Raw genomic sequence first — 18,771 nt, forward strand, 5'->3', positions numbered from 1 at the left:
CAGTCATATGTGGAAGATGTCAAGGCCAAAATGTAGACATCCTTTAAATCCTGGATCACCCCGTGAGGGTAAGTTAAACGAATGATCTGATCTAGAATTCATGCATTAAGCTCTAATGTAAAAGAAAGATAAATTTGTGCTGTATTCTAATTACTGGTAGATTTTTAATCTAGTAATTTCACTGAAAAATCTTTTTAAAATATCCTATTGAATAATCTTTGTTACAAACATATAGGACTTTAGAAACTGCAGATTATCTTCAAGAATTTCACAAGAAAACATCAGAAGTTCTAACATTATTTCTAGAATCGATTTCTACATCGATTTTTATTTATAATGAATAATGAACAGTATATGATAAAAATGTGATGATTTGATTTCAGATATTTTTCAGCTGCAACAAAAACCTGAGTTGAGTTTGCCTTTTGGGCTTAGGAAACTGATGGCAGGGCTAGAGTCAAGAATTGAGCTTGCTTCTTCATTTGCTGACTTTCCCCAAGGAACTGCTAATGAGTGAGAAGCACTGCTGAATGCCCTCTCTCAATGTCCCAAGGACAGGCACTGTATTCCTTTTTTGTTTAGGGCACAGACGATTCCTTGCAAATTTTTTAGGACAGCAAATCCAAAGAAGGAGAATCCGAGACTCTCCGCCTGTGTCAGCTTCAGGTGGTCCAGCATCTGAGCAAGCCTGGTGAGGAGTGGCTCATAGACCACCTCTGCCCCAGTAGCAAGCTTGTCCTCCTGGCTGAAAAGATGGGAGATCTGCTGGAGAAGCTGAGGGTGACCCCTCAGGGCTGGTGTGTTACTGAGCATAAGGAAAGTATTTGACGTTTTTCCAAGGAAAAGTAGAAACCCGTTGTGCCCTTTAGGCATTTCTGAGACGGGATCCCTAGCAGCTCCATAGGAGCAGACCTGCTTCCCTGGCTTACAGCCCCCAAGGCAGGCTCCAGGCATGTGAGCAGGCAGGGCTGCAGCAGGCCTCCTTCCCTGCTGCCCTCAGGAGACAGCTGTAGACTTCTGAGCGCTCCGCGCTTCAGCGGGCGGCCGCGAGGGGGCGCGCGGGCACAGCCGCAGCGGCCTGGGTGGGGGAGGGCGGAGCTGTGGGCCCCGAGGGAAGTGGGAAGCTGCGCAGCTGAGCTGCGGTTTCCGCGGGTGCTGCCGCCCGCGAGGCCCCTGCGCGGCTCCTCCGTCAGGTTCGGAGCTGAAGCAGTGAGTCAGAGGGACCGGGCGCCCGCAGCGGGCCCAGTGGCGGCCTAGCCGCAGCACCCGCTGGGCTGGGCCGGGGCGGCGTCTCCGGATGTCTCTGTGAGGAGGCGCCGTTTCCGGCGGGGAGCACTTTCCCGAGGGCGCGGGGCTCCGGGAGCGCGGGCTGCGGCGTGGAGGGCGTGCGGGGCGCCCGGGCGGTGGTGGCGGCGGGAAAGGGGCGCGGAGGGCTAGGAAGAGGACGCCAGGGGGATTTGGCACTCAGCGCTGTGTGGCTGAGAGAACTGACAGGACCGCCCTCAGCTTCTCAAGACTCAGGCGCCCCCTCAGACAAGGTTACTGGGCTTGGAGGGGGCGAGGCTTCCTTCAGGGACCTGGGCTCAGGGCTGCAGAAGCCAGGGTGAGGCTGAGGGCTGCAGAGAGAAGGCTTAGAGCCCTGTGCCCAGGGTCTTCACAGGCACCCAAAGGCGTGTGCTGAGAAAGTGTGTTCTGTGTGAGGGTGAACTTTGTCCTTTTTATGATCTGGATTTTGTTTCAGTTTTTAAAGCTTCTTTCACTTGGACAGACTCTGGATTTGCGTTGTTCATGATGTAATTTCAGCACCTCTGTACCTATGTGTGTGAGTAATAACCAAGATTCATAGATCCAGTTTCCTGTTGTAGGGGAAATGTGACTTTGTAAAATGACCTTGGTAGTTTGATTATGTTTTGGATACCCATGAAATGCAAATTTTCGTGATTCTAGGAAAATCTTAGGGTTAGTATAAAAGTCTCATAACGTCCATCTGTACCAACAAATGTAATGATTGCTAAAGGAAAGCAGTGTGAAAATAACAGGAGTAAATTACACACAGGTACAGATTGTGATACTTTTGTCATTCGAGAAAAATCTTCAGGTTAGAGAAAATGCCAGAATGAAAAATATATAAAAATTAGTATGTACTGACTCAGGACTATCTCAAGAATGTAGACTGTTCAGTATTAATGGATTCACGTAACATATAACAGATTATAAGGTAAAATGACCAAAACCTAGAAAATATTGTAGATTATTAAAACTAATGGTAAGCAAAGGTAATCTTTTATGTCAAGTCATTACTGCTTTAGGGGCAAATAATTCAGAAAGTAAAATAGAAAATATTGATAAATGTGACTATAGATTATACATTTTAGTATGACGAAGAAGAACAAAGCTCTCAAGTCAAAGAAGCCCAGTATCCACACCTACTGATAATCACAATGAAAGGGGCAATGTTCTTCATTTCCTAAGTGCTCTGGTTATTAATAACCATTCAATACAGAAGTTTATAATGGTCAGATACCAGGAATAGAAATCTAAAGGGCTGATCAAGATAGGAAATCTTACTCATCTTTAAAGGTATACAAATGTAAACTAAATGAGTAATGAATCATTTTTAAGCAATCATATTTTCAAAGGGTTTGGGAAATAGGTATTGTAATACACTCTATAAAAGTATATTTATTCAAACCCACTGGAGAATGGGAATACTTAGTGTTTTTAAATATCTGGAACAGCGTCTCTCCTTCTGCGTGACAACCTGAGTGTGACTGTGACTCTGCACATCAGAAGGTGGGGTCTGTGCCTCCTGTGGTTGTGTCTGAATAGACCTCTGTGGAAGCAGCAGTTCTGCATGTTTTTGAGGCTATGTCACAAATGACGCTATAACTTCTACCTTGTTTGCTAGAATCCTTATTGATAATTCAGCCGCCATGTGAGTGGTCTGACTGATTTGAGCCTACTTTCCTGAGGGAAGCCTTAACTGGCTCACAAGCAGAGACTGTGTGGAAACAGGCAATGCATTTCAAACTTTAAAATTTTTAACAAATTATTCCTTTAATTTGCAATGTCATTGCTAGAAATGACTTATAACTCTTCCTACATAAGAGGGGTATGTGTGTGTGAGTGTATGAGTCTCTGTGTTATACACATATGAAACATCTATAAATGTTTGTTGTGCTGTGATATTAACAGAAATACACATTGATAGAGAACTGAATAAATAATGTGGTTTGGAATACTTTTGAGCCATGAAAACAAAGATCAGCTGATATGTACCAATGTCACAAATATATGTAATGAAAAGAGCAATTCATATAACAAATGTATGTTATTACTTGTTCTGAAAATTGATAGAAATGTATACATAGGTATGCTGATATATTCATATGATCTTTTACTTTAGTCATACTCTCTCAAATATGAGTATAAGTGCAGTTGCTTGAAAGAATAATGCTAAAGGAATGAACATACAGTGTGGTAGCAAAATTATTCCTTTTCTCTTAGTACCTACATAAATATTTATAAGATTTTTCTATTATAAGAAGACTCTGGGGAGATAGAGACTGTATGTTTCTTCTTTTAGTGCATTTGAGAGAATTTGTTATTAAATTTTAATCTTCTAAAGTTTTCTTTAGGCCCGCCCTTCAGCTGGCCCATTCCCCCTCTGGATTTTCATCACCTTTCTCTCTCTCTCTCTTCCTCCCTTTTTTGCCTGCCCTGATCTTGCCTTTACGCCTACCCCCTCCTCTCAGAAAATAATTAAAAGTTTTCTCAAATGAATGCAAATTACTTATATCTTTACAAAATATAATTGCATAAGAGAAATGAAAGATTTCATACAATAGCCCTGTAGGGTGACAGTGGTTCTCAAAGGTTTAGGGTATGTTGAAGATAATCCTATACTATGGATGTTCCAGTTCATACCTCCTAAATTAGTGAGTGTTTACTAGAGTGATATGTAGAAGAGTGGAAACTGTCTGTCTGTGGGTTGGAGTCACAAAGGATCCCGTTGAGGGCTTGGACCCTTGGCAGTGCCCAGTGCAAGTCCACCAGGAAGTCTAAGAATCCACCACAGGAGACCAAAGTGTCTCCACAAAAAAGGCCCAAGGTCCGGCACTGGAAGCTGGCATGTCGGTGTACAAGGATTGAAGGATCTCTGTCAGCACCCTGAGGGTTCAGCATTGGAAGCCGGGGAGGTGATGTCCAAGATGAAGATGAGGATTGACACTCCCCTAAAGAAAAAGAACAACCAAAACTCTTGTGGAAAAAAAAAAAAAAACGCTGAAACTCCTATGAAGAAAAACGGATCCCAAAGAAGCTCCTCCAAAGAAGATAAGCTGAAATTTTTCACTTTGGTTTTCCATTTTATGACAGTATAAACCAGTTCTTCTTTAATTGGGTGTTCCAACCCCAATTAAATGGCCAGGTGGCTCAATCCACCTGGCCATTCCCCACTCAAGGGGACAGTTCTACCTAACATAGGTAGAAATATTAACTAACCTGTTTTATGTAAATGTGTAATGATTATGGCTGTCTATCACATGAATATGTATAGTAATTATATGTCAGTGCAAAACCAAAAGTAATATTATATTGAAAAGCCACATATAAAATGGTACTTGTACTAAGCTATGGGAAAATAGGTATAGAAAAACCATTAAAAGGGAGTATACCAACATTTTGATAGTAATTTATTTGTCTTGTGAAACAAGACAGAGATGTAGCTCAGTGGTGGACTAATTGACTAGCATGTACAAGGCCTTGGGTTCTATTTCTAGCACTTTAGAAAAGGAAATTGAAAGATGGAAATGTAAGGCAATTTCACCCTTTTTTCCTTTTGTGGTTTTCTGGTGTTTCAAGGCAGAACATGGATTCTTTTGTAATAGACCAATTTATACAAGAAGGGAGCTTTCTAGCCTCAGCTTTTGAGGTTATTCTGCCTTTATGGTGGGTTTTGTTCTTGCCAGCCTTTTGGCCTTGAAACTAGCCTTCATGGGTTTTAGGAAAAAATCAGCTTCTAAAATAATGAGGTCTACCCATCCATAAATAGGCATCTGAGATGAATACGTACTTGTCAGATGAAGAAATACAGGCAGTGGAAAAAATAGTTGAAAAAATGTTCAGCATCATTGGCCATTAGAGAGACGCAAAATAAAACAATACTGAGATTTCACCTCATCCTGGAAAGAATGGCTTCCATCAAGAAATCAACCAATAATAAATGCTTGAGGGACTGTGAGGAAAAAGGAACCCTTCTCCACTGTTGGTGAGAATGTAGAGTGGTGAAACCATTGTGGAAATCAGCGTGCAGTGTGAAAATCGGATTTGTCAAAAAATTAGGATTGGAGGCTCCATTCACTCCAGCTACTCCCCTTCTGGGTACCTTCATAAAAGAGTTAAAAACTTCGTACTACAATGATATATGTGCACTCAGATATCTCAGTGTATAGTAGCCAAATATTTGAAACCTAAATGCCCATCAACTAAGGGATGGATAAAAAAGATGTGGTATTTTTATACAATGGAATGCTACTCAGGCATAAAGAATGATAAACTGGACACTTTCGTAGATAAATGGATGCACCTTGAGAACTTATTAGTGAAATTAATAAGACACACATGCAAACTATATTATTTCATTAATGTGACAAGCTAAAAGAATATATATGTATATATATATATATATACATATGAAAAAACAGTGAAGATAGTTACACTACTGATTTCTCTGAGTTGACTGAAGAGAAATATTTGTACTGGTATTGAAGGCAGATATCTTGTGCTCTGGTTAATGATTTGGGGATGACAAAGTGCAATGTATGTACCACTGTTACCCCTTGACTGATATACTTTAAAATTTTGTTGTGGGTTTTTTTTCTTCCCTTTTAATCTATGAATAAAATGAATTTGAAAAAATAGAAATAAAAAAATACAATAATGAGGGCTATAAAATACAAAATAATGTTTTAGCTGTTCTTGAATCTGTCAATTGTTGAGTAATTCCTGGCTGTATTTTGAAATGTCTTTGAATTTGTAATTATCCATGCCTCACTGGCAAAAACTGATGAGAAGAGTTTCAGAAGTCAGTCAAACTGGACATGGTTCATTCTACTCAGTAGGGACGTTCCAAGGAGTCTGGACACTGGGGACCATTTCTGCAGGTTGGCTTGCAGGGTCAAACAGGCTTAATCACCCCAGATACAACAATGTCCTCATCCCTCTTCCACCTGCATTGATCTCTGATCCTCCTTGCTGAGATAGTCCTCTAAGAGTTCGTAGTCTAATAGAATAAAAACAATATTGGCAGTGGTAGCAGTCATGTTAATTACCATGATTTTTTTAGCATTTATAATGTGCCATTCTCTGAATACTCAAAAAGGATAAACTTGAGAGTTTATAGGTAAATGGTTGCAATTTTAGACCATGCTCATAAGTGCAATATACTAGACTCACATATGTAAACATTGTATTATTTCCCTAGTGTGAGAGGCTGAAAGAGTAAATAAGATCCCAAATGAACAATAGATATTGTAAAAAAGGGGGAAAAAACTATTTGAAAGGAAAGAGAAACTAGAATAGGGGAAAGGATAAAAGAACGAGAAAAGCTAAATGTATCCATAGCTACATCTATATCTGCATGTATATCTAAGAAAGAAAAGGTCTGTGGTAATATATTTGGACAGTTAAATGCCTACATCTTATATTCTGAGTCAATAGAATGAAATGTATTAACCATTATTACTCTCCTATTACCTAATTTTGAAATTTGCTTTACTACTTTTTTAGTTTAAAATAAAATTTAAAATATATGCAGCATTGTAATTTGTTCTCTGAGGTTTTCTTTGGTTTGCTATTACATTTTTCTTCTCTGTGTGCTCATATTATAGATCTGTTTTTATGGGCTGTCTGTTTTATCTCTTTAAAGTGCTTCACATATTAAGCATCTTTCTTTAAAATTTCTCTTGTGGTAATTGTAACAGCACAACCATGTTGTTGTCTAATGCTTTCTTTGTGTCTTCTAATTGTATTGCTTTGTCTTTTAGTGTACCTTATTTTCCTGCTGAATTAGGTTTTAAAAAATGTGTTGGGGTGGGGTGGAAGTGTTCAGTAGTCCTATGATTAAGTCGCAGTTTTGTTTTGTTTTAACTTTTATTCCCTTGTTTCTTTTGTCTAGTCTTTTCCCTTTATTTTATAGAAAAAAAGTAAAGCAAAGTTTCATAACAAAACAGTAGGAGATAACAATAGTTAATACATTGTATATTGGTATCTTTAGTTAATCAAAGTGCCTTTAACCAGAAAACAAGACATGGGCATAAAATATTCACCAAACGATATTAACACAAACCCTTCTTTTCAATGAACTAAGAGAAATTAGTATAACTGCTTTGATTTTTTTTTTCCATTCCCTCAGGGCTCAGTTTCTTAGTGAGTCTATACCACTGGACTGTGAAGTTGACCAGTGTGTGTTAGGACATCTTCCTTTATCCCCATTTCTCCTTCCCTTACTCCTGGAGATGGGTGTGTCCCTTGCCCACATGGAAACTTAGAATGGTCTATGGTTCCTGTTCCTTTCAGTGCAGTCATTGGTCTCTTGTAAAGCCTCCAGCAGGTTCCGCTGTGAGTACTACATTCTCCCCAGGGCAGGTCTTGTTAGGAAGAATGGAGCACTACACAGTGGTCCCCCTCCAACTGGAAGTACTGAAAGACTTTTCTGTGATGTTTACTGTGAAAGCCAACTCTTAACGGCATGAGTCATGCTATAACTGGTTCCTCTAAAGTTTTAAAGTCTTAATTTTCAGACTTCAGCAATTTTTAGCTTCTGTTCACATTTCCCTATCTTCTTACTGGATGTGCAGTGGTTTCTGAATGCAAGGCCCTGCTTCTAGGCAGCTGTGACCCCTAATTGTCACCTGTCCATCTCTTAGATCTCGGCTATTTATTCAGCATCCCATTAAGAAAAATGTTTTCATTTATTGAATATTTAGTAACATATATATAGATATAAATATGTATTATTCCTAAAGACAAAGTGGCATATGTTGCCATTTTAGGGGCTTTTCTAAAACATAGCTTCAAAAATATTTTACTGTTGGCTTAATAAAATCTTGTGCTTTCTTTCTGAGGTTTACTCCAATGTATTTTATCCCAACATACTTTATACTGTGTTACTGTTATAATCATGCAAAAACTCAATTTCACAGAGGAAAAATTGTTATTTTTCTGGGTAGAGATATTGACTGTGTGTTAGCTCCGGACTACACTTGTATACTTGGTGTACAATCTATCCAAAAAAACCAAACCAAAATAAAATTTAAAAAATGAAACAAACAAATGGACAAAAATGATGATTAGAATGTTAGGTAATTAACATACAGAAATGTACAAAGAGCTTGGTTGAAAAATAATTCTCTCTATACTGAAAAAGCAAATGAGAATTTCATCAAATATCCTAATCAAAGTGGAAAGTTTTAATCAGCTGTGGAAAGTTCCTGTCAAATTTGAGAACCACAAGCAAAAACATGTTCCAGTCAAGGGAAGAGCGCCTGTCTTTCTGTTTCCACCTGCTGACTCACCCTTATTATTGCCAAGCTGCTCCTGCACAGACTCTGGTTTCTTCTTAACCACAGAAATGTGCAGATGTTGGAGGAGAGAATCTACCTTCAACTGGGAAGAGGCAGAGCATAAAGCCACAACCTTTGTGCCATCCTCAGCCTGTCCTTGGCCCTTGCCCACATCCCGGTTGTGTTGACTCAGACTTTCAGTTAGAATAGCTCTGTCACTGTCTAGCATGGATTCTTGCTTCTATGATAATGTAAATTAAAAGTGACACAACAGCATGAACTTACAGGCAATAGATTTAATTGAGAAGGAGAAGGAAATGAGAAGAGCTGCAGTTTGAGAAGAGAAGAAGGAGACACAGCTCTGAGGAAGATCACAGTGCCTGTTAACAAACAGGCCATTTTTTAAAGGCTCGCTGAGGTGGGCTAGAGGAGACTGATCATTTTCTCTGTTCTGATTTTCAGGTCAAGAAATGTTCAAGGGTATGAGGGGCAATCAGCTTCACATGAGATGATTGTTCCTGCTTTGAGATGTAATGAAATCTCAGCTCTGCAGTCTCTGCTGGAATCCAAGGAAAATGCAAATTTGCAGTAGTGACTAGAGACTTGTAGGAACTCAATCTAGTGATAAAAAAAAGTCAATAGGTAGGGCCAAGGATTTAGCTCAGCGGCATAAGCACCAGCCAGGCAAATGTGAGGTCATTAGTTCAATCCCTGGTACCAAAAATAAAATAAGATATAAAAAACTAAAAAAGTTAATAGGTGTGGGTTTCTCTGAATCTATTATCATTGCATTCTCAGTATTGAAGCAGGGATGAGATAAGTTCATTAAATTTAGGATTAATAAACCTTGTTACATTTTTGACACACGTTATTTGCATGCCTACTTCTTTATAAGGTTTGTGAGTTAAAGCAAGAGCTGTACCTGTATTTTGCTTCATGGTGGTCTGTGACTTTGTTGCAGTTTTCTTCCTCTTAACAACAGGATCTTGCTCCTGATAGTTTGGTTTGCCAGGGTCTCTATACATAACATATCTCACTGTGAAGACAAAGGCCTACTATACCCAAATATGACTTCATGAAAATTGAGAAAACCTGAGAAGTCAGAGAGATGCAACAATATGCTGTATACAGAAAAAACCACACCCCATATTTAATTCAAAAAGAAACTCATAGACTGAAAGTCAAAGAATAGGAAGTAATGCTCCATGCAACAGGAACCTTGAAAAATGCAGGGTTGCCATTCTGTTTGCAGGCAATGTGAACTTCAAGGCAAAAATGATGAAAAGAGAAACAAGGCCACTGCATACTTCTTTGATGGAAAGGTTCAGGAGGAAGATCTAACAATCATAATATATATGCACCAAATAGAGCACCCCACTCTATAAGTCAGATCTTAAAAAAATATGCAACAACACAGTTGTCTCTCAGAGCCTTGTTAGGCCATGTTCATAAAGAGGTCAACTAGACAAAGAGCAAAGCAATAGCAACTGATTCATGCATGTGAACAAATGGACTTAATAGATGTTTATAGAGTGTTCTACCCAACAGCATTAGGATAGACACTCTTTTCAGCTTCACTTGGGATGTTCTCTAAAATAGGCAATATAGTAGCCCAGAGAACACTCTTGAGTAAGTACAAAAGAATTGAAGTCATCCTGTGCATATTTCCTGACTGTAGTTCAGTGAATTGGAAATTAATGGCAAGAGAAACCACAAAACCTCCATAAACATATGGGAATTAAACACCACCTTTCTGAACAACCAATGAGTGACAGATGAAATTAAAAAATAATATCTACAATCAAATGGAAATGGAGATAAGATATATTGGGATGCAATGAAAGCAGTCCTAACAGAAAAATATGTAACACTGAATTCTCACTTCTGGAAAATGAAATGACAGAAATAAACAACCTAATACTGCACTTCTGTCTTCTAGAGAAGGAGGGGAATCTGGGAACATGGTGGATCAATAAGCAGCAAAGTAAAAAGCTTCTGTGAGACAAACAAACCAGTTGCTGGAATATAGCATTCTGGAGAAGACCAGCAGGAAGGAGATGGATCCTCTTGACCTAGGAAGAAACTAAAGTGAGAAAAAAAAGAAAAAAAAAACTTAAACAAGGGGATAGCCAGATGCACTCTCACTGGAGTTGGTCCCAGTATGTGCAAAACACCACTGGAATCCGGAGATGAATGGTCACTGTTAAGTTGGGGGTTGGCAAGCCAGAGGGCCTTGGTAGGAGGACACAGTCACAAAGGGGAGTAGGAGACCTGAGAACTACACTGGCTCATGAGTGTAGGGGACTCAATCCTCCCTCCCATGGGAGATTAGGTTTGCCAAGCACTCTTTTGGAGTTGAACAGGATAAGCCCAGAACCAGAAATGCAGCTGGCTTCATTCAGGCACTCCTAGTGCAGAGCAGATTGGTGAGAATTTCTTGGACTGAGTCCCACCCCTGGGCACTATCTAATGGCCAAGGCTGAGGTTTCCCTAAAGCTACCCCTAACCAGCCCCAAACACGCAGCACACACTAACGTAGTGAAGACTCCCTGTGGTTGACCAGCTCAGAAGGGAGGGATCAGCCTGCCCTGCCCCTGCTTCTACTCCAGTGGTCACAAGCAAATTGGGGAGGGCAGCAGTCCCTAGTCAACATGCTTCAGAGTAATTGTAACCAATACAGGAAGTGCCGGGAACCCCACTATCTTCTTGTCTGGAAGAAACCAGAAACATGACAAGAGGAAGAAACAAAAGGCAGTCTTTAGTCTCCAACACAAGCAGTACTTGCCCAGGAGAGGTAAACACAGAAGAGATTGGGAGTTGCATACCTGCAATTTCTGAAGCAACAACATATGACATGAAGAAACAACTTTGTGAAATTATAAAAGAACAAAACAAATATTAATGGAAGTAAAGGGAAATATAAGAAAAGTAATACAAGAAATGCTGAACACCTTTCAAGAAGACAAATGGAACAATAGAGGAGCACAGAAAAAGGAGGAACTTCAATGAAGAATATAAAAAAAATTAAATACATGAAACTGATTCAAAGAGATTACCAGGAAATTAAAAACTCCATTGAAAGCTGGCAAAACTGCTTGAAAGAAACTAAAGATAGACTATCAAACCTTGAAGACAGGTTTGCAAGTTGTGATCATGAAAGGAAAGATCTCTTAAAAATGACCAGGAGCCAGGAAGTAGCAATAGAAAGGCCAGAAGATGACAAGAGGATCTATAACTTAAAAATAAAAAATGTGAGTGAAGAAGCAGGGTAAACAAAATGAAATAAAAATGCTATTTACAGAACTAATTAAATAAAACTTCCCAAGCATAAGAAAAGGAAATGATATTCAGATATATGAGGAATATAGAACTCAGCCAGCTATAACCAAAATAGATCTACACCCAGACATACAATAATCAAGATCCCAGAAATTCGACACAAGAAGAGAATATTAAAAGCTGTCAGAAGAAAGAAACAGATCACCTATAAAGGAAAACCCATCAGAATCACAGCAGACTTCTCTGCACAAACCATCAAATCAAGAAGAGCTTGGAGTGAAGTATTCTAAGCCCTGAAAGAAAATAACCTCCAACCCAGATTGATGTACCCTGCAAAACTCTCTTGAAATTAGTGGAGAAACAAGATGCTTCATGACAAAGAGGAACTGGGGGAGTTCATGACCACCAATCCAACCCTATAAAAAATATTGAAGGACATGAGAGGGAGAGGGAGGGACAGACAGAGAGAAGAACATGGAACAGTGGCAGAGGGGACTCCCTGAATGGGACAGACACTGGAATGAAGGGGAAAAGTAGACAACCACTGGCAGAAAAATAGTATGGCAGAGATGAGGCCGAGAAGGGTGGCCATAATCACTAACATGGATGGCCTTGATACATTAATAAAAAGAAACAGGCAGAGTGAATCAGGAGATAGGGTCCCTCAAGGTGCTCTATAAAATATAATTAACCTGAAAGAGAGTTATGGACTGAAACTCAAAAGATGAGAAAATAATGCTTGATGTGACAGGGAACCAGAAAAAAGTGGAGGTAGCTTGCCCTTCAGCTGCAGGTTGGTTGGAAAGACATAACATTTTTATGGAATGGAGCATAAAGCTATAAGGAAGGAAAACCTTGAACCTCTTGTAGGTAAATGGATGCAACTTGAGATCATGCTCAGGGGTAAAAACGTTCAAAATCACTTAGGTAAATAGTGGATTGCCTTCCTAATCTAAAAACTAAAGGAGTTAGGGGCATACAAAATGTACAATGCACCCTGTGAAAGTGAAAGGGGAGGAATTGTCTAAAAAGGAAAGGCAGAGGACATTTGGTAATCTTGTATCATGTATCATGATTTGAAACCCATATTGTTTTCATCACTCTGTTTAGTTTGGTTATATTTTGTTCCAGTTTGCCTACTTGCATTAGATTTGATGTCATGTATAGCTATCCTAAAGATAGCAGAATATACTATGGTAACCATTTTTTATTTCCTATCAACTTAATTTGAAGCCCTGTATGGCTTTCACTGTCTTGTTTTGACTGATTTTATTTGCATTTGTTATGTTTGATAGTATCAAGTCTAATGATATCCATTCTGGTTTGACTGTTATCTTGCTTTGAAGTCCTATAATGTCTTCAATGTTTTGTTTTTATTGATTTTGTTTTGTACTGCTATGTTCAATTGTATTATGCCTGATGATATGGGCAATTCTATGAAGATAACAAGAGACATTATGGTAACCATTGTTGATCACATTGTATTTTGGTTTTAAGTCATGTACTATATCCATCCTTTTGTTTTGACTGACTCCATTTTGTTTGCTCTCATTTGGTTTTGTTCTCTTCAAAAAAAAAAAAAAAAAAAAAAAAAAAAAAAAAAAAAAACTTCTAGAGAAAGAAAAGCCCAAAACTCATAGAAGGAACAAAATTATATAGAATTGAAGAGTTGGTTCTTCAAAAGTATACCCAAAATTGATAAATTCCTGCCAACCTTATGAAGAAAAGGAAAAAAATTCAAATTTATACCAGGAGGAATGAAAAAGATGAAAAGACTACAGATATTGTGAAAATTAAGAAGGTCATCAATATCTACTTCAAACATCTTTACTCTCAGAAGATGGAAAACACAGATAAACTTGAATTCATTCTAAGAGGAATGAAAAAGGTGAACTCACTGCAGATTCTATGGAAATTCAGAAGATCATCAATACCTACTTCAAAAATCTTTACTTTCAGGGGATAGAAAACACAGAAAAAAGAATAACTTCCTAGAGATGTATGAATTATCTAAGCTGAATCAAGAAAATATAAAAATTTTGAATGATGCAGTATCAATTAATAAAACAAAACATAATTAAAAGCTAACCACCAATATCATAATGCTGAAATTCTGAAGGATTGACAGGTAAATTTTCCAAGAAATTTAGGGAACATTTAATGACAGTACTCCTCAAAACGTTTAATGAAATTGAAAGTGAAAGCAAGTGTCCCTTACCCATTCCTGGTGGCAAATATTACTCTGATACTCAAACCAGAGAAAAACACAACCACTAAGGCAAACTACAGGCCAATCTCCCTAATGAACATAGGTGAAAAAATCCTCAATAAAATATTAGCCAGCAGAATGCAGCAGATCATCAAGAAGATTGGACACCATGACCAAGTGAAGTTCATACCAGGAATGCAGGGTGGTTCTGCATGCACACATGAATAAAAATACTGCCCCATATCAATAGAGACAAAGACAAAAATCACCCAATCATATCATTAGATGCAGAAAAAGATTTTGATAAAGTCCAACACTCATTCTTGGTAAATTTCTAGAGAAACTTGGAATAGATAGTCTCTACTTCAATCTGGTAAATGGTGACAAACCACTGCCAATATCAGAGTAAATGGACAAAAACTGAAAACTTTCACCTTAAAATCAAGGCCAATACAAGGATGTCCACTATCATCACATCTGTTCAACCTGGTTCTGAAAATGTTAGTGAGAGCAAATAAACAAGAGTAAGAAATAACAGGAGTGATGATAATGGAAGACGTTATCATTCTTTGAAGATGACATGATACTGTACATAGAAGACCACCCAAAACACCACCTAAAAACTATTAGAGTTAATAAGCCAATTCAGCAGCAAAAGTGGATACAAAATCAACACTCAAAACTCCATAGTCTTAAATAAAAAAATCCATAGTATTGTTGTACACCAACAACAAACTCACTGATAGAAATTAGGAAAACAACACTTTTTGCAATAGCATCCAAAAAAATGAAATACTTAGAAATAAATCTAACAGGGTGTGAAAGATTCATGTATTGAAAATTTTAATACTCTGGAAAAGGAGCTAAAAGAGTATATCAGAAAATGGAAAGATATCCCTTGCTAACACTGTGAAAATGGCCATACTGCCAAACTGTTGTACAGATTTAATGCAATTGATCAAAATATCATTAGTATCACAGATCTAGAGAAAACATTCATTAAATTCATTTGGAAATAGAAGAGACCTAGAGTACAGCTAGGGATATAGCTCAGTAGCACAGTGCCTGCTTGGTAAACACAAGATCCTGAGTTCAATTCCTGGTACCAAAAAAGACAAACCTGAAATAGCAGACAGGCCTGGGCTAACAAAGGCAACTTGGGCATTACCATCTTGCCTTAAACTTATACAAACTTTCTATTATAGAATAAGTATGGTACTGGCAAAAAGAAGTCCTGAGGATCAGTGGAACACATTAGAAGATCCAGACAAAACTACAAAGACATTCAGCCACCTTCTGCTTGACAAAAGGGCCCAACATTTTCCCTGGAAGAAACAGAGCCACTGTAATAAATGCTGCTGGAAAAATTGGTGTTCCACATGCTGAAGTCTAGACTCATGTCTATTACCATGAATTAAATTAAAGTTAAAATGGATCCAAGATCTAAATATTAAAACAGAAACACTAAATCTACTAGATGATAAGGAAAGTAGAAGACTTGAAGACATAGAGGTAGGCAGAGTTCATGAACAAAACCCAAATGGCATGGGAAGTGCTTCAAAGAATCAATAGCTGTGATCTCATCTTACTGAAAAATTTTTGCACATCAAAAGATATCACTAACAGAACCCATAGATTGGGAAAAATTTTAGCGAACTATCTGTCAGACAAAGAACTTCTATCTAGAATATACAAACAACTGAAAAAATAAGATCCCCAAATTCAAAGACCCAATCAAAAAATGAGTATCTGAGATGAACATGTATGAAGAAATACTAATGGCCAATAACTATATGAATAAATGTTCAATATCATTGGTCACTGAAAAAATGCAAAATATCAGAACCCTGAGATTCCATGTCACTCCAGAATCAATGGCTGTTGTGAACAAATCAACTAAGAATAAATTCTGCTGGGTTATGGGGAAAAAAAGAAACTCTTGAGCAGTGTTGGTAGGAATGTAGACTGGTGCAACCACTGTGGCAATCAGTGTGGAAATTTGTCAAAAGACTAGTACTGGAGGCCCCATTCAGTTCTGCTATTTTCCTTCTGGGTGTGTTCCCAGAAGAATTGTAAACATCATAACAATTCAATATATGTGCACTCATGCTTATAGCTAAATCTTGGAAACAACACAAATGCCCTTTAACCGTGGAATGGATAGAAAGAAAAAAAAAAAAGATGTGGTATTTTGTTACAATGGAGTACTACTCAGCTGTAATGATAGATAAACTCAAGGCTTTTATAGGTAAATGGATGGCAATTTGAGACCATACTCGTAAGTGAAATAAATAAGACTGCCATGTGTAAATATTTTATTGTCTCCATTGTGTAAAAAACTGAAAGAGTAATAAGATCCAAAATGTACAATAAGTATTGTAAAAATGAAAAGAGAAGAAACTGCTCAAAAGAAAGAAAAACTGAAATAGGGAAAGGAGAAAAGAAAGAAGGGGAAGGAACACACACACACACACACACAAAGGTAGCAAGGGTAGATAATTATAGTAATAATCTCTGTTATTTCAACAAAAAGAATGGTTTGTGTTGTCATTGTTTGATCAGTTTTTCATGCCTGTATCTTGTAATCTGAGCAACTACTTTGAAGATAATTATATGCAATCTATTAACTATTGTGTTGATGTCCAATTGTTTTGAAATTCTCTATCATTTTTATTCTTTTTGTTTTAAAATTAACAAAAATGTGTAGTTTTCACTGATCCTTTTTGTACTCATTTCTGAAGGATACCACATCATGTACATTTTTAAAAAGCAATTTGTTATGCTTTTCACTTGTTGATCTGTCATTTATTATAGGAATATTAGCCGTGAACCTTGTAACTGTTATGGGAAAGATACTTTTCCCCACTTCTCTATATGAAGGCAACCAGGAGTCTCCCAGTCTCTACTCTTTCTCACAGCTGGAATGTCCAGCCATGAGTTGCTGCCCACACATATTCCACTATGTCCCTCCCATTTGACTGCTAGATCCCTGAAGTGACACCCAGAGTTACAGGTGTCAGTTTGCCCTGAGTCTGTATTTATTGTTCCTTTTACACAGCAGGCAGTTCTCTGCCATATTTGTATAATGTTCACAATCACTCCTAAGGGTTCAGATGGCAACTGTTTGTTTCAAACTATCTGGAGTAAGGAATACCTAGAGAAATAGTGAAAAGATTATTTCTGCATGTTCGTGCAGTGTTTCCAGAGGACACTGACACCTGCCTGAATCAATGCATTGAGGGAGAAGATCAACATTTTTCAACACATCCACTCATCTTCAGGCCCAGATAAAAGAAGGAAGGCAAAGAAAAGGTAATTTTTCCTCCCTCCTAGAACTGGAACACATGTCTTTCATATTAGTAAAAGTTAGTGCTAATACACTTTTAATGAGGTTTATTTTTTACCACATTTGCTATTGCAGAAGTACAAGCTCCGTGGAACTTTACACTGCAAGACATGTACTACTGGCCTCACTTTTGGGATCAGTTTCTCTGATTCTAAGACTTCCAGAGATGGAATGAGCCATGCTACTGGCATTCAGGGTCTCTTGCATATAGAGGAGCTCCTATGTCTTAAGCAGTTTCTCAGGCACAATATTCATGTGAACTAATTTACTTACTAAATCCTCTCATCTATCTCTGTATCCTTTTATCTATTTTATTATTTAGGTTTCACTGAAGCACTTGAAACATATAGAACTGCATGAGAATCGTTTCTACCACCTCTACTAACATATGTGCATATCTTATTATTATTATTTTTCCCTGTGAGCTTCCAGTTTTTTAAGAAGTTTCTGGTTCATTAAAGTGAAACAACCTGAGGCAATGCTGTCTACATTGTTAAAACTCACAATTAACTTTAGTTTTCCTTCATCATCAGAGATTGCATCATGGACTAGTAGTGCAAAAATAGCAATGAGAATTATATAACAAATGAAAAGGAAACTAAATGTAAGTGTGTTAGTTACTTTATGCTCATCGCTGAGACAAAATACCTGATGCCCAAGTTGGGAAAGGAAAGGTTTATTTCTTACAGTTTTTGGAGGTTTCAGTCCACGCTTAGTTGGCTCCCAGGAAGGTGGGCATGGCTGGGCCGCCTTTCCTGGTGGCTGCAAACAGCAAAGAGGAACCAGCAAAGAGCAAGACACACCTTCTTCCTGCCATTACATCACATCCTGGCTCCACCCCTATGTGGGTGTAGCACTGACACCATCAATCCAAGCACTAGACAATGAACGAATAACAAATGCACAATTCAAACTTATGAGGCCTGGGGGACACAGACATAAATGATGACATTCCACCCCTGGCCCCCAGGACTCATGTACATCCTTTACACAAAACACATTTAGTCCACCTCCAAGATTTGCCAAAGTCCTAACAGCTTCAGCATTGCTGAAAAGTCCAAGTTCAAAGTCTCCTCCAAGATCTATGGCAAACTCTTAACTATAACCCCCTGTACAAATGAAACAAGGTTAAACATTTCTGAAATGCAAAGGCACAAGATAAGCATTACCATTCCAAAAGTTACAAACAGGGGAATATAAAGTATTGGAAACAAAGCAAGTCCAACATCCAGCAGGGCAAACATTAAGTCCTAGAGTCCCACACTCAGCATCTGAAGCAATCTGGCTGCAAGCTCCAAAAGGCTTGGGTAATTCCACCCTCAGGGCACTTCCAGCAATTTCAACTGCTGCAGCTTTTCTCTTAAATCTTCTCT

General features: G+C 38.2%; 1 protein-coding gene across 1 annotated transcript in view; it reads left to right on the plus strand.

Annotated features, from left to right (window-relative positions):
• LOC134475741 (uncharacterized) overlaps window positions 1-18,771 on the plus strand; it is a 29,483-nt gene that overhangs the window by 7,516 nt on the left and 3,196 nt on the right. The window contains exons 2-3 of the mRNA XM_063247343.1: window positions 613-820; window positions 1,038-1,209. Of these exons, the coding sequence (XP_063103413.1) occupies window positions 613-820; window positions 1,038-1,209 (380 nt within the window). The remainder of the gene's footprint in view (window positions 1-612; window positions 821-1,037; window positions 1,210-18,771) is intronic.

This window comes from Cavia porcellus, unplaced genomic scaffold (genome assembly GCF_034190915.1).
Source record: "Cavia porcellus strain 051 isolate PalLab524CR breed Dunkin Hartley unplaced genomic scaffold, mCavPor4.1 scaffold_1, whole genome shotgun sequence".
Lineage (NCBI taxonomy): Eukaryota > Metazoa > Chordata > Mammalia > Rodentia > Caviidae > Cavia > Cavia porcellus.